General features: G+C 45.5%; 1 protein-coding gene and 1 long non-coding RNA gene across 2 annotated transcripts in view; one reads left to right on the top strand and one right to left on the bottom strand.

Moving 5' to 3' along the window:
* Positions 1 to 1,348: 1,348 nt before the first annotated feature.
* On the top strand, positions 1,349 to 12,104 carry LOC116103269 (tumor necrosis factor receptor superfamily member 22-like). Its single transcript, XM_031388990.1, has 6 exons — positions 1,349 to 1,621; positions 5,791 to 5,860; positions 7,216 to 7,344; positions 9,747 to 9,855; positions 10,634 to 10,707; positions 11,949 to 12,104. Exons 1-6 carry the CDS (start codon positions 1,532 to 1,534, stop codon positions 12,032 to 12,034), a joined length of 558 nt encoding a protein of 185 aa, XP_031244850.1. The 5' UTR covers positions 1,349 to 1,531; the 3' UTR covers positions 12,035 to 12,104.
* The window catches only part of LOC116103270, a 9,164-nt gene continuing 6,241 nt past the window's right edge, over positions 10,413 to 13,335 (bottom strand). The window contains exon 2 of the long non-coding RNA XR_004123447.1: positions 10,413 to 10,701. This is a non-coding gene — a long non-coding RNA (uncharacterized LOC116103270). The remainder of the gene's footprint in view (positions 10,702 to 13,335) is intronic.

The raw sequence follows: 13,335 nt of genomic DNA, 5'->3' as shown, positions 1-13,335 counted from the left end.
TTGTTCTTATTTTGGGCTTGTACCACAGTAAGAGCCAAGATTTTAAGCTCTACTAAAACTAAAACAAAGAAACAAAAAGACTTTATCTATCTATTTATGTTCTTTTAACAAATACTAGTAGTGTGTATTATTTTAAAATATACAGTTAATATGTTTGGAGTTATTTCAAATTTATATTGAGACAAATATATGTATTTTCAATATTGCTGTAGACAGGCATCTGTATGACTGCTCAATTGATTGATGTTTTATTTTATTTATTTATTTATTTATTGGGTTTTTTGAGACAGGGTTTTTCTGTATAGCCCTGGCTGTCCTGGTACTCACTCTGTAGACCAGGCTGGCCTGGAACTCAGAAATCCACCTGCCTCTGCCTCCCAAGTGCTGGGATTAAAGGCCTGCGCCGCCGCCACCACCCGGCGTTGTTTTATTTGTTTATTTTTTTAAGATTTATTTATTTATTTTATGTGTATGAGTACATTGTAGCTGTACATGGCCATGAGCCATCATGTGGCTGCTGGAAATTGAACTCAGGACCTCTGCTCGCTCTGGCTCGGCTTGCTCGGGGCGTAATACACTGTTACACTGTAGCTGTCTTCAGACACACCAGAAGAGGGCATCAGATGTCATTACGGATGGTTGTGACCCACCATGTGGTTGCTGGGATCCGAACTCAGAACCTTCAGAAGGGCAGTCAGTGCTCTTACCTGCTGAGCCATCTCGCCAGCCCTGACTATTGTTTTATATCAAACAATTTTCATAATACTCATTTTTATTGTTATAATATTTTAGAAATTTTAAAGAATATGACAAAAAATGAAAGGTATTGCAGGTATTGAAGGGGGGTCTCTGAGAGGAGTTGGGGTATAAAATGTGATCTAATTCTATTTACTTAAAATATGTTTTTAAATGTTAATAAATTCAGATAAATTGAAATCAAGTATCTTTTCTCATCATAATGCAATAAAACTTAAATCAATTTAAAAAAAGATTTAAGAAAAAAAAAAGACGAAGGCAAAGAACCAGACTTTAGCTTGCTGCTAAACAAATGTGATTCTGTTAATAACTTCACAGGTATTTAATATTACATCTGTATTTATAGAAAACTAGATATTACCGAGCCCTGAAGGTGGTGGGAAGGCGAGAGTGGTGGCACTGGACCCAACATGAGATTCGACAGCCATGCAGGAACCGATGCGCTGACTAGAGCGCATCACATCTGCTTCAACTAGAAAGAGCTCCTCCAGCTAAGCCGGAGCGGGTCGGCGGCCGCGGGGGCGGGAGCCGCGGGGAAGAGGGCGGCCAAGCCGCCGCCCGGCCGGGGCCTTGGGCTTGGGGGCGGGGACAAGGGCACCGGGGATGAGCGCCGCGGGCCGAGGCTGAGTGCTTGGGGGTGGGGACCCAGGCAGCCCGGCCACCGCCGGGCGGCGGCCGCACCTTTGAGGGTGGAGACGGGGACGGGGCGGGGACTGAGACGGGGAAAAGGGGCGGCCGGAGCCTTAAAAAGCGGGGACTGGGGCGGCGCGGCCGGATGAGCTTGCACACAGCCATGGTCTGCGGGTCTGTCTCCTGTCTAACTTGCTGGTTCCCTTTGCTGCTGCAGCTGAATATGCTCTTTCAAGTAAGTAGATACGGCCCTGGGGAGCTGAAATTCGCATCTGGGCACCGTCTCCCCGGGCTGCGGAGGAGAGTTACGGCCAGCGGTGAACTGGTCACGTGGTGTGTGGTGCGCCAGGGTCATCCTGGGCACCGCCAACCAACACCTCGGAGCGTCATCTACTCTTAAGTAGTACGGAGTCGGAGAGTTGGAGAGTTGGGGAGGTGAAGCAGAGGCAGGGGAATGACCAAGCGCAGGAAAAGTGTGTCTGGTCGGTCCCTGAGCGCTGGGACAACAGGGCCACGCCTCTCCTCTTTCTGGTCCTAAAACGCAAAAGCGCTACTTTCTCCGGTGCTTTTCGCGGTTGCGCCCGCGTGTCAGTGCGCGTCGGGTGAGTCCAGCCCGGCTGGTCTTGGGGTATAGTACCAACTACTACAAAAGAATCTGTGTGGAAGGGATGGCTTTGCCTTTCGTGGGTCTTTCGGATATCTGTTAAGCTAGTCCCGAGATCGCTTCTTGTCTCTTTCATAGTAAACTGCAGTTAAAACTAAGTTAGTGGGCAGCCTGATCTACATAACAAGTTCTAGGACATCCAGAGCTACACATACAGAAAGGCTGAAAAACAAACAAAACTAGACAATCCTGTAAATGACATTTTGGTTACAGCCAACTTAATTTTATGTCAATTTTCTCTCATAAGAGTCTTCAAAGGCAAAAACAAGCAGAAAAAGATTTATGTTTTATAAACCTGTAAGGATATCCGTTTGAGCAGCACATTTGGATCTTTAGTTACAACAACAAGAACAAAATAACCCTTAGGTTGTTCTAAGATAGTATTTGAGCAGTCAGAGACCACTTGCATGTAATTGGCGATTTTTAAAACCTCATGGGCAAGTCGCCAGGGGATGGCTTCAAAATTCACAACTCTTTGGGGGACTACAACAGATTTCACAAGTCCCCATCAGGGGCAAGACTCAGGTTTCACATGGAATGGCCCTTGACCCTGAAGTCTCTGCCCCTCCCCATTAGGGCTCTGGAGCTCCATGACGGCCCAGGCATCCCCTGAGAAGTCTTGGTACAGCATTTTGTCCTCCAGAAATCCCCAGAAACAATCTAAACAATATTAGGTTTAAAAAAAAAAAAAGTTGTTGCAAAGAAAAAGTGGTGATCATCTCAAATAATGCCACAAAAAAAAAAATTCTCCTAATTCTAGCAATTGAGAGATGAGGTAGACAGATGTCTGTGAATTTGGGGTTAGCCTGGTCCTTGGTGAGTTCTAGAACAGCCAGAACTATGTATGAGACACTGTCCTGTAAAAGTCAAAAATAAAAATAAAAGACTGAAGATAACATCCCTTTAAAAAAAAAAATAACAGACTATCCTCAAACAATATTGAAATTAAAAAAAAAAATTAGGGGGTATGTGTGGTTTTTTGGGTCTTTTGAGACAGGATTTCTCTGTGTATCCCTAACTGTCCTGGAACTGCTTTGTAGACCAGGTTGGCCTTGAACTCAGAGATCTGCCTGCTGGGATTAAAGACATGGGCTATAAGGATATCCTAATAAATCCACTGTCTGACCTGTGGTCACGCCCTTCCTAAATGGAAGTACAGGTGAAGCAAGCCAGCTTCAAGGGATAAAATGGTATTGCCTTCAGGGCAGTGATGGAAAGTGTCAGATTCGACATATAATGATGGTGAAGACGATACCAAGATGCAGGTATTAAACCTAGGAATCCTAAAAAGAAGACTCCTGCCTCATGAGTTAAGGGCAGGATTCCTGACAGAATAAATGGGCAGAGACTACCAGAGGATATGGAGAGAGAGAGAGAGAGAGAGAGAGAGAGAGAGAGAGAGAGAGAGAGAGAGAGAGATCGACCCTAGTCTATATAGGAACCAGAAAGTCCTGTGGCCAAGGAATTTCTCCTGCTGAAGGCTGGATGACCCCAGCTAGCTGTAAGATCAGAGCACAGTGGTAAGAACGAGGGAGGACGACTCCCATGAATGTATAGATGGGTCCTAAGGGTTGCTGCTGTGGGGAATTATTTGCCAGAAAGTGCACCATAGAAATGCAAATATAAAGAAGTGAGCCTCAGCACTCAGTAATTTTGGGTTTTTGCTTTTTTGGTAAAGAGTTCAATTTGATTTGTGTGCTTAGTTTGAGCTCCTTCCTCGAGTTTGGGAATCAGTCAAGGTAGGTTACTCCAAGAAGGAAGTGGGGAGGACGTAGAATGTGCTGGGAACATGCCACCTGTTCTACATGCATTATTTAATCTCACAACCCTAAGTAGTATATATATTACTATCCCCATTTTACAGATAAGAAAAGTGAGGCATGACGATGGTAAATAGTGAATCACTTATTCATTTATAGACTATTAGCTTGTGTGATATCATGGCTCCACACATGATCTTTCAATCCCCTATAAATGATCAATGATCACCACAACAAACTTTGTTTTTTGTTTGTTTGGTTTTGGTTTTGGTTTGGTTTTGCCTCTATTTCATGTAGCATGTATCAGTATCTGGAGTGCATAAAAAAAAAAATGTACTGGCTACTCTTGTAGAGTAATAGGGCTCAGTTCCCAGCACCCACACATGTCTGTAATTCTAATCCTGGAATGTGCTGCCCTCTTCTGGCCTCCTCAGTCACTGCACACACATGGTATGTATACAATCAAATAGGCACACACACATAAACACAAATATAAATCTTTAAAAAAAAAAAATTCTTCTTTTTTGTCTTTTCCAGACAGGGTTTCTCTATGTAGCCTTGGCTGTCCTGGAACTCACTCTGTAGACCAGGCTGGCCTCGAACTCAGAAATCCGCCTGCCTCTGCCTCCCAAGTGCTGGGATCAAAGGTGTGCACCACCGCCACCACCCGGCCCAAAAAAAAAAATCTTTAAAATCATCTGTTGCAGAGCTAGAAATATAACACATTGCTAATTAGTTAGTGCCTAGTGTGATCCCTGGGTTTAATCCTCAGTACTACAATAAAATAAAATAAAATCTGTGCAATTTCTTTACAATTACTTGAGGCTTTGAATAATGAAAGTCCAAACAAAATTAGATTTTTATATTTATTTATTTATTTATTTATTTATTTTTAGGATTTGATTTTGCTTATTTTATTTGTATAAGTGTTTCCTACGGGGTTGTTAAGTATGCCACTTGTTTGTAATTCCTGAGAAGGCCAGAGATAGCATCAGATTCTTATGATTTGGAGTTACAGGTGACTGTGAGCCTCTCGTGTGGTTGCTGGGATCCAAACTCTGGCCTTTTGCAAGAATAGCATATGTTTGGGGTTTTTTGGGTTTTTGGTCTTGTTTTAAGACAAGCCCTGACTACCCTGGAACCCACAGAGATTCACCTTTCTTTGCCTCCCGAGTGCTGGGATTAAAGATGTCTGCCACTCTGCCTAGCCGGCATATGCTCCTAGCTGCCGTCTCTCCAGCCCAAGAAATACATCTAAAGCTGTTGGGTACTTAGAGAAATAGTATGTGAAGAAGATGACTTAAAAGAAAAAACAAGGGGCTAGAGAGATGGCTCAGAGGTTCAGAGCACTGACTGTTCTTCAGGGATCTTGAGTTGGATTCCCAGCAACCACATGGTGGCTCACAACCATCTGTAATGGGATGCGATGCCCTCTTCTGGTGTGTCTGAAGACAGCTTCAGTGTACTCACATACATAAAATAATAAACAATTCTTCAAAAAAAAAGAAAGAAAAGAAAGAACAAAAAACGAAGCAGAGCTCTCACTCCTCTATCCCTTTGCAAGTTGTTCCAACTGGTGCCTCCATCTGCAGCCCCACCATAGGAAGCAGCCATCAAAGCTTGAGGTTTGGATGACAGGACCCTAGTAGGTCACAAGTTGTGCTAGAACATGCTCTCCTGCTGGTAGAAGTGAACTAGGAATGTGGGGGGAGGGGACCGGTGTGGGGAGGTCATGATACTGCTGTTCAAAGAGCCAAGGACCACTAGACTTGGCAGTGATGTATTGTGCAACCTTCTCTGGGCAACTGCAGGCTTCAGAGTTCTACAGCATAGCATCAGCTACAGCATAGCATCAGGTAGTCCCTGCTGTGCTCTGCACAAGGAAGCCCCACCTTGGTACTTCCTTATCCACCATCATCCAAACCATTTTCTGCAGTTACCAATAAATATAAGCTGCCCCTCGTCCTTTTCCACCCACAGGTAAATTCCCACAACTGTTCCCCTGATGAATACCAGTCTGAAAACATCTGTTGCAAGAACTGTCCTGCAGGTGAGTTCTTCACTGGGACCCAGTGCCAGAGCATAGACTTGGGTGGCCTTTGAAGTACACCAGAGGCTCTACAAGATGAGGAGAATGTGGACCAGGGAGCTCAACTCAGCCACTGCCTACTCTTTCAAACTCTAGGAAATGCCTCCTAACCCAGATACACAGAGCGTCACCCCCAAAGGAGGCCCTCTGTGTGTTCAAGAGCGTTGGTGTAAGTATTCATAGCAAGGCCTCACTAGTGTAGGGTCACCCAACTATCCACCCTGCAAGGCATGGACAGTTCCATGTCCAAGAGGAAGGTTCAGAAAAGGGAGCTTGAGGGTTAATTTCATCTCCCCGTACTTGCCATGGGTGCCAGGGTACCCCCAGCAACCCCCCCCCCCACTGCCACCACTTCCAATGGGGAAAGTGGAGCTGGAACATCTTAAGTAGCTTACTGTGGTCACACTCTATCTTGGTGGCAATGTCCGTCCTTGTTCTTGTGCTCCCAGCATGTGTCCTGTATCAGGAACCCTGGTTGTGTAATTTTTTCTGGGGAGATGTGAACACAAACTGTTCACCCAAGATAGCAGGAAGTGATAATAGTCACTGAGAACAGACCAAAGAAGCGATGATTTACCTGAGTGTGGTTTGGTGAATCATTGAGTTTCCTGGGGTCGCTTTCAGGCCCGTAGGTGACTAAGGTACCTCCATATTGTAATATTACTCCCGCATGGGTGACAGCTTATTAAAGCTGTATGCCCAAAGCTCTCTGCACAACTCAAAGAGAGCCAGAGTCTCTTTTCTAGAGACTGTTTAAAGTGTTCTGTTACTATGAAAAGATACCATGACCACAACTTTTATATAGGAATGCATTTAATTGGGGCTGGATGATAGTTTGAAAGGTTTGCATTATCACAGTAGCAGGGAGCCTGACTGCAGGTAGGCTTGAACTAGATAAAAGTGGTGCTGGAGAAGTAGCTGAGGGTTCTATGTCCATATCCAAAGGCAGCAGAAAAAGACAAACACTGAGCCCCGCACCAGTGACACACCTTCCTCCAACAAGGCCATACCTCTTAACCCTTTCAAATAGTGTCACTCCTGGTGACCAAGCTATGGGACTATGGGAGCCCAGCAGGGAGTCAGGAGCTCATTCTACTCCCCAGGATAGCTCTGTTCCTAGTCCTCTGAGGGTCAAATGTCCACAGGAATGAGTGCAGCTCAGGGAGCCAACAGCCATTATAGATCGTCAAGCAGTTTGTGATAGCCCAAAGATTATTTTGAAGTTGTGCTAAAGATGTTAAGCCTACCTAGAGCAGCATAGCCCCTTATTCCTGTGTGCCTGGAGCAAGGCTGACCCCATCTGCCCTTATCCCCAGGTACATTTGCCAAGAAGCCCTGCACGACTCCTGGTACCCAAGGACAATGTGAGATGTGTGACCCAGGAACATTCACAGAGAAAGATAATGGCCTGTACCATTGTATACCTTGTTCCTCCTGTGATAAAAGTGAGTATGTGACTGAGCAGAGGCAGACTATCTGTGAAGACCGGCAATAGAGTCAGAAGCATGTTAGTCCAGTACCGGGATGGAGTAATCATGACTAATGGATGCCAGGATGCAGCCAGAGAGTTCCCACTGGCATAAAACTTGTTTCTTAGCAATGGGCATGGTTGTGCAACATTTAATCCCAGCACACAGGAGGCAGAAGCAGCTGGTCTCTGAGTTGGAGGCCACCCTGGGGTTTGTTTGTTTGTTTTTGTTTTTTGGTTTTGGTTTTGGTTTTTGGTTTTTCGAGACAGGGTTTCTCTGTGCAGTCCTGGCTGTCCTGGAACTTACTCTGTAGACTAGGCTGGCCTCGAACTCAGAAATCCACCTGCCTCTGCCTCCTGAGTGCTGGGATTAAAGGCATGTGCCACCACTGCCCAATGAGGCCACCCTGTTTATACAGTAAGTTCCAAGGCAGTTCCAAAGGCTACACGGTGAGACCCTGTCTCAAAATCAAACCAAGGCAAAAATTATTCATTATGAGTAAGAGGGACCCAGTGAAAACAATGTCAGAAAAACCGCGATCACAGCCTCCTGCCTTTTTTTTTAATAGATAATTTTTCTCCTAATTGTCAATTGAGTGTAGAACCTAGTAAAACACATGCGGGTACCTAGAAAAATCACCCGTATGTGGATAAGCAATCTTATGTGCATGTTCCCAGACACAGAGAAGAGCTTAAAGAATGGGCCAGAGGGCATGCAGATCTGGGGAAGCAGCAGAGAGATGAAGCCCACACGTGCAGAAGTCTTGACAGGATACAGAAACGTAATAAAACCTTTTTCAGAAACTTTAAGCAGGCAGAGAATGGTGGCACATGCCTTTAATCCCAGCATTCTGGAGGCAGATCTCTGTGAGTTCAAGGACAGCCTGACCAATATAGTGAGTTTAAAGACAGCTAGAGCTACATAGTGAGACTCTGTCTCCAACAAAACAAGGTAAACAAACAAACTTTAAGCAATTGTTGGAGGAGTGGAAGTAGCTCAGTGATAGAGTGCTTGCCTAGTATGCAAAAGACCTGGGTTCTCTGGCATAGCGGGGGAGGGGGATGAGGATTCTGTTTTGTGTATGCATGCATGTATGCCTATGTACACAATCCTATGCCACTGAATCATGCTAAACTAAGTGGCAAATACTACAATATCTCATGCTTCAGCCCTGTCCTTTGTATCCACTAAGCATAGAGACGGAAGCAGGCTGAGTATAGCGGTACACATCTCTGGTCCCAGAGCTTGGGAGGCAGATATAGAAAGGTCATTTCAGTGTGTGGTCTGATTGTAGAAATTAGGTTCCAGTTCTTCCTCCCAGATCCATGCTCCCGGAAATAAGATTTGTACTCAAAATATATTTACAAATACCTTGGCCATATAGACTCTTCTCCGACTAGATCATAACTTAGAATAACCCACTTGTCTTAGTCTACATTCTGCCACATAGCTGGTTACCTGTGCTCAGGTACCACGTGTCTCCTCACGTCTTCCTGGACCAATCTCCTGCCCAGAATTCTTTCTCTCTCCTGGTTGTTCTGTCTCCTATTTCCTGTCTAAGCCATGGGCCATCAGACTTATTATTGAAAGGTGCCACATCCATACAGATATAAGATATTCTCTCTATACTGATCTATGTTGTGAGTTCTAGGACATCCATGACTATGCAGAGAAATATTATTTCAAACAAAACAAAAAAGACAGAACCATATTCCACAATCACAGATCCCCTGATTCTGTTAGACATCTGCAGAGAGCTGGGTTGAATGTCCTCCCTGCCTGCGCTCCCTGCTGTACTCTGAGAAAGGACACTGCCTAGCTTCAGAGAACTGTGAGAGGTGGCATTTCTAGCTTGAGTGTTTATGGTGCACTGAACTATAGGCACAAGGTTAAAATGGATCACCCCAATGGGAAAACCATCTTCTTTTATAAGCCATTGAGCACGTCTCAATTAAGAGAGGTGTACACCCAGAGCCCAAGGATTCACCAGGGGTCTGGGCACATGGTCACTAGGTGCTCTTCAGAAAACAATAAGGTGATTAAAGAGATGTCTGATGGGCCTCTGGAGAGGGAACCTTGTGTGGCAACAGTGGGCCTAAAGATCAGGATGACCCATGATGGAGTCGTCAGGGCAGTTAGATGCTGTTGTACAGGATGCTGAACAATGGACCTCCCAAGCCATCATTTCAGGTCTGGGTACCACCCTGGAATCCTGAGGATGAGGATACTCACAGAAGTGCTGTTTAGCACTCAGTACATCTGTGACAGGAATGTGAAGCTTTCACTGGGACACACTGTGTTCCTTTCGGGGGATGGTGGGGTCTGTGTGCATATGTGAGGGTTCACACCTCAACCTGACCCTATTCCCTGGGTTGCAGACCAGGAAATGGTGACCAACTGCTCTGCCACCAGTAACCAGAAATGCCAGTGCCAAACACTTCATTACTCTGACCCAGAATCTCCAGAATCGTGCCTCCCATGTACCAAGTAAGTACCACTGTGGCCTGGGTAAGTTATATGTTGCCTGGATAGCCTTTAATGTCCAGGAAGAGGGATAGACTGTATCATATTTTGGCAGATGACATTGTGTGGTGGAGACTTTGTGGTCTAGGTGGTACAGGACTTCTTCCTGGAGATCTCCCTGGCTAATGTGCCTTGAGAGAAAGTAGACAACACCTGGCAAGGGACTAGATTTTCCTGGGTGATGTCTTCCAGAGGGTTCTTCGGTATGTTTGGCTTTGGAAGGGGTGGATAATGCCTCATTTATTCATGGGAAGGTAGGACCGTGTTAAACTGTGTTGGGGAAAAAAACTGCTGGGCAAGGTTTGGGGAAAACCTATGATTTCGCCCCTCAATAAGAGTGTTGCTTCAGTCAGATGGAGTTGTTGAGTCCTCAAACCACTAGGGGGCGCCAGCACAAGCCACATGCCTAGGAGTGTTATTGCTCTAGGGAATCTGAAATCTGAGTCTCTTGAGAAAGGCCAGGCAGGCCACTCTTTTTCCTCACTCCAAAGCCACCAAAGAAGCTATAGACATCAACAGAGGAGGAAAAGATAGTAAATATCGTGTATTAAATGATAATCACCTGACACTCTCTGAGATGCCAGTGAGGCTATTGACAGCTGTGTGGCCAGAACACTGTTTCAGATCTTGGATCATGATGCTGCCTGATGTGGTTTGGAGTGGCATCACGCCTTGCTGGACATCTTCTGCTGCTGATGGCAGGAAAAGTCTGGCAGGAAGAACTGAGGGTGTCTTTCTGCAGATGTCCCCAAGGAATGTCTGTCCTCCGGGAATGCAACTCCACAGCTAACACAGTGTGCAGTCCACCTGCTTCAAGTAAGACAGATTTATTTTTAATTACTATGGATGTCTGATTCTTCTTCTTCTTCTTCCTCTTCTTCTTCTTCTTCTTCTTCTTCTTCTTCTTCTTCTTCTTCTTCTCCTCCTCCTCCTCCTCCTCCTCCTCCTCCTCCTCCTCCTCCTCTTCCTCCTCCTCATTCAGATATTTTCTTTATTTACATTTCAAATGTTTTCCCCTTTCCAGGTCTCCCTTTCAGAAATCCCCTATCCCATTCCCCCTCCCCCTGCCTCTATGAGGGTGCTCTTACCCACCCACCCACTCCCATCTTCCCTCCCTGGCATTCCCCTACTCTGGGGCATCAAATACCCTCAGGCCCAAGGGCCTCTCCCCCCACTGATGCCCAACAAAGCCATCCTCTGCCGAATATGCGGCCAGCGATATGGCTGCCTTCTTACTGAATGAAAATTTACATGCCATAGCATTAACTGTTTCAAAGTGGACATCAAAATGACACTGAATACCAGCCCCGCTATCTGTTACAATATGTCCCCCAAAAGTATGTCTGTGTTAGACCCTGACCCTCCCAAGATGATCTGCCTCAGTGGTCTGGAAAATGGTTCACAGAGAGAGTCACCATGTGTGGCTTTTGTGTCTGGGTCCCTGTGCATCATGTTTTCTTTGCATGTATGGGTGTTTTGCTGCATGTATGCCTGTGCCATGTATGAAGGAAGTGTCAAATTACTGGGACTGGAGTTACAGATGGTCATGGGCCACCGTGTGCATGCTGGGAACTGAACCTGGGTCCTTGCAGGAGCACCTTAACCACTGAGCTACCCAAGCATCATCTATTAAGGCTGATGTAGGCTGAAGCACTGTCAGAGCCTCAGGCCTTTTCGTGGCTGAACCATCATGTACCACCCACATTGTCTCATTCCCATGTTAATGGAATTTTTAATAATTCCTTATAATACATAGACCCTTGCACCAAACACTCAGTGGGGAAAGGGCAGCGTTTTCAATAAATAATGCTAGCAAAAGAACCTACACCTGTGAAAGAATGAAAGTTGGAACCATATTTAGCAACGTATGCAAAAATGAGGACTTGGGCTGAATCTCAGTGGTAGGGTATTAACCTACATGCATGAAACCCTAAATTCAATCCCCAGTACTGCCAAAAAATACAATAAATTCAACCAGGGCACACTGGCCATGGCCTATAATTCCAGCGTTCTGTTCTTGAGTTGACCAAAATATTTCTTGTTTTTCCCATTTTTAGATCCCAGAAGCCGGCTATTCCTACTATTACCACTTATAAGCGTGCTATTTTTGGCCATTGTTGGCTACTATTGGCTAAGAAGATAAAGTTCTACAGATGTTGTCTTAGCCATCATTTTATTGCTATGAAGAGACATGGAGGCAACTCTTTTTGGTTTCTTTTTTTTTTTTTTTTTTTTTTTTTTTTGATGACTTGAACTTGATTTGTAGACCAAGCTGACCTCAAACTCACAGAGATCCAGATTAAGGCAACTCTAATAAAGGGAAACATTTAATTGGGACTGGCTTACAGTTTCTGTCCATTATTATCATAGTGGGGGGCACAGCAGTGTCTAGGCAGACATGGTGCTGGAAAAGGAGCTGAGAGTTCTGCATCTTGATCTGCAAGCAGTGAAAGGTGATTGTGTGCTACACTAGACATAGCTTGAGCATAGGAGACCTCAAAGCCTGTCCCCACAGTGACAAACTTCCTCCAACAAGGTCACACCTCCTAAGAGTGCCATTCCTATGGGCCAAACACTCAAACACATGAGTCTATGGGGACCAAACCTATTCAAACCAGCATAGGTATCAATTCCCTTATGCAGCTCTCTTGGGAGTAAGTAACAAATTAGATGAAGGCAAGTCCTGGGTGTCAGGTCCAAAAGAAACTCGGGAGAAATGGTCCACTGTGGTTCCTATTAACATACCAAAGAGCATGCCCCCCCACCTTAAACTCCTCCAGCTCACTGGCTTTCCTTCCCCCAGCTTCTCATTCCCGTACAACCCTGCCATTTTGGCCATGTGCCTTCTTGGTTCTCCCTCTCTTCCCCCTCTCTTTTGGTCCTTACTTCTCTTTCCCTCTCTCTCACTCTCCACCTCCTGCCCCTTAAGGCCTGGGTCAGTCTGCTGGCCATGTTTAATCTACTACTTTCTCTCTGCTCTGGACTCTTCCAGATGCCTCTGGCTGTGCTCTCCCTCCTACCAACCCATCTACAATAACTTCCCCAACCCCCTAGCCGGGCAGTAGTGCCTTTAATCCCAGCACTTGGGAGGCAGAGGCAGGTGGATTTCTGAATTCAAGGCCAGCCTAGTCTACAAAGTGAGTTCCAGGACAGCCAGGGCTACACAGAGAAACCTTGTCTTGAAAAAAAAACACCCCCCCCCAAGAAAAAACCTTCCCCCTAACCATAATTGGAACAGTCTTGTCCTCACTTTGTACATCTGGTACCTGAAACCAGAGAGGATTATATATTACCCCCCTTCCAAAAGGCTCAGCCTCTCCTAGCCAAACCATGCTGTTGGTTTGACTACTTTCTACATAGACTCCTAAGGTATGCATGGATGGATCATTTGTTCCTGCAGGCTTCTGCCACCCATCCATTTTGGCCATGCACCTTTTTGGTCCC

The sequence above is a fragment of the Mastomys coucha genome, unplaced genomic scaffold (assembly GCF_008632895.1).
Source record: "Mastomys coucha isolate ucsf_1 unplaced genomic scaffold, UCSF_Mcou_1 pScaffold21, whole genome shotgun sequence".
Lineage (NCBI taxonomy): Eukaryota > Metazoa > Chordata > Mammalia > Rodentia > Muridae > Mastomys > Mastomys coucha.
This window is presented reverse-complemented; position numbering and strand designations above follow the sequence as displayed.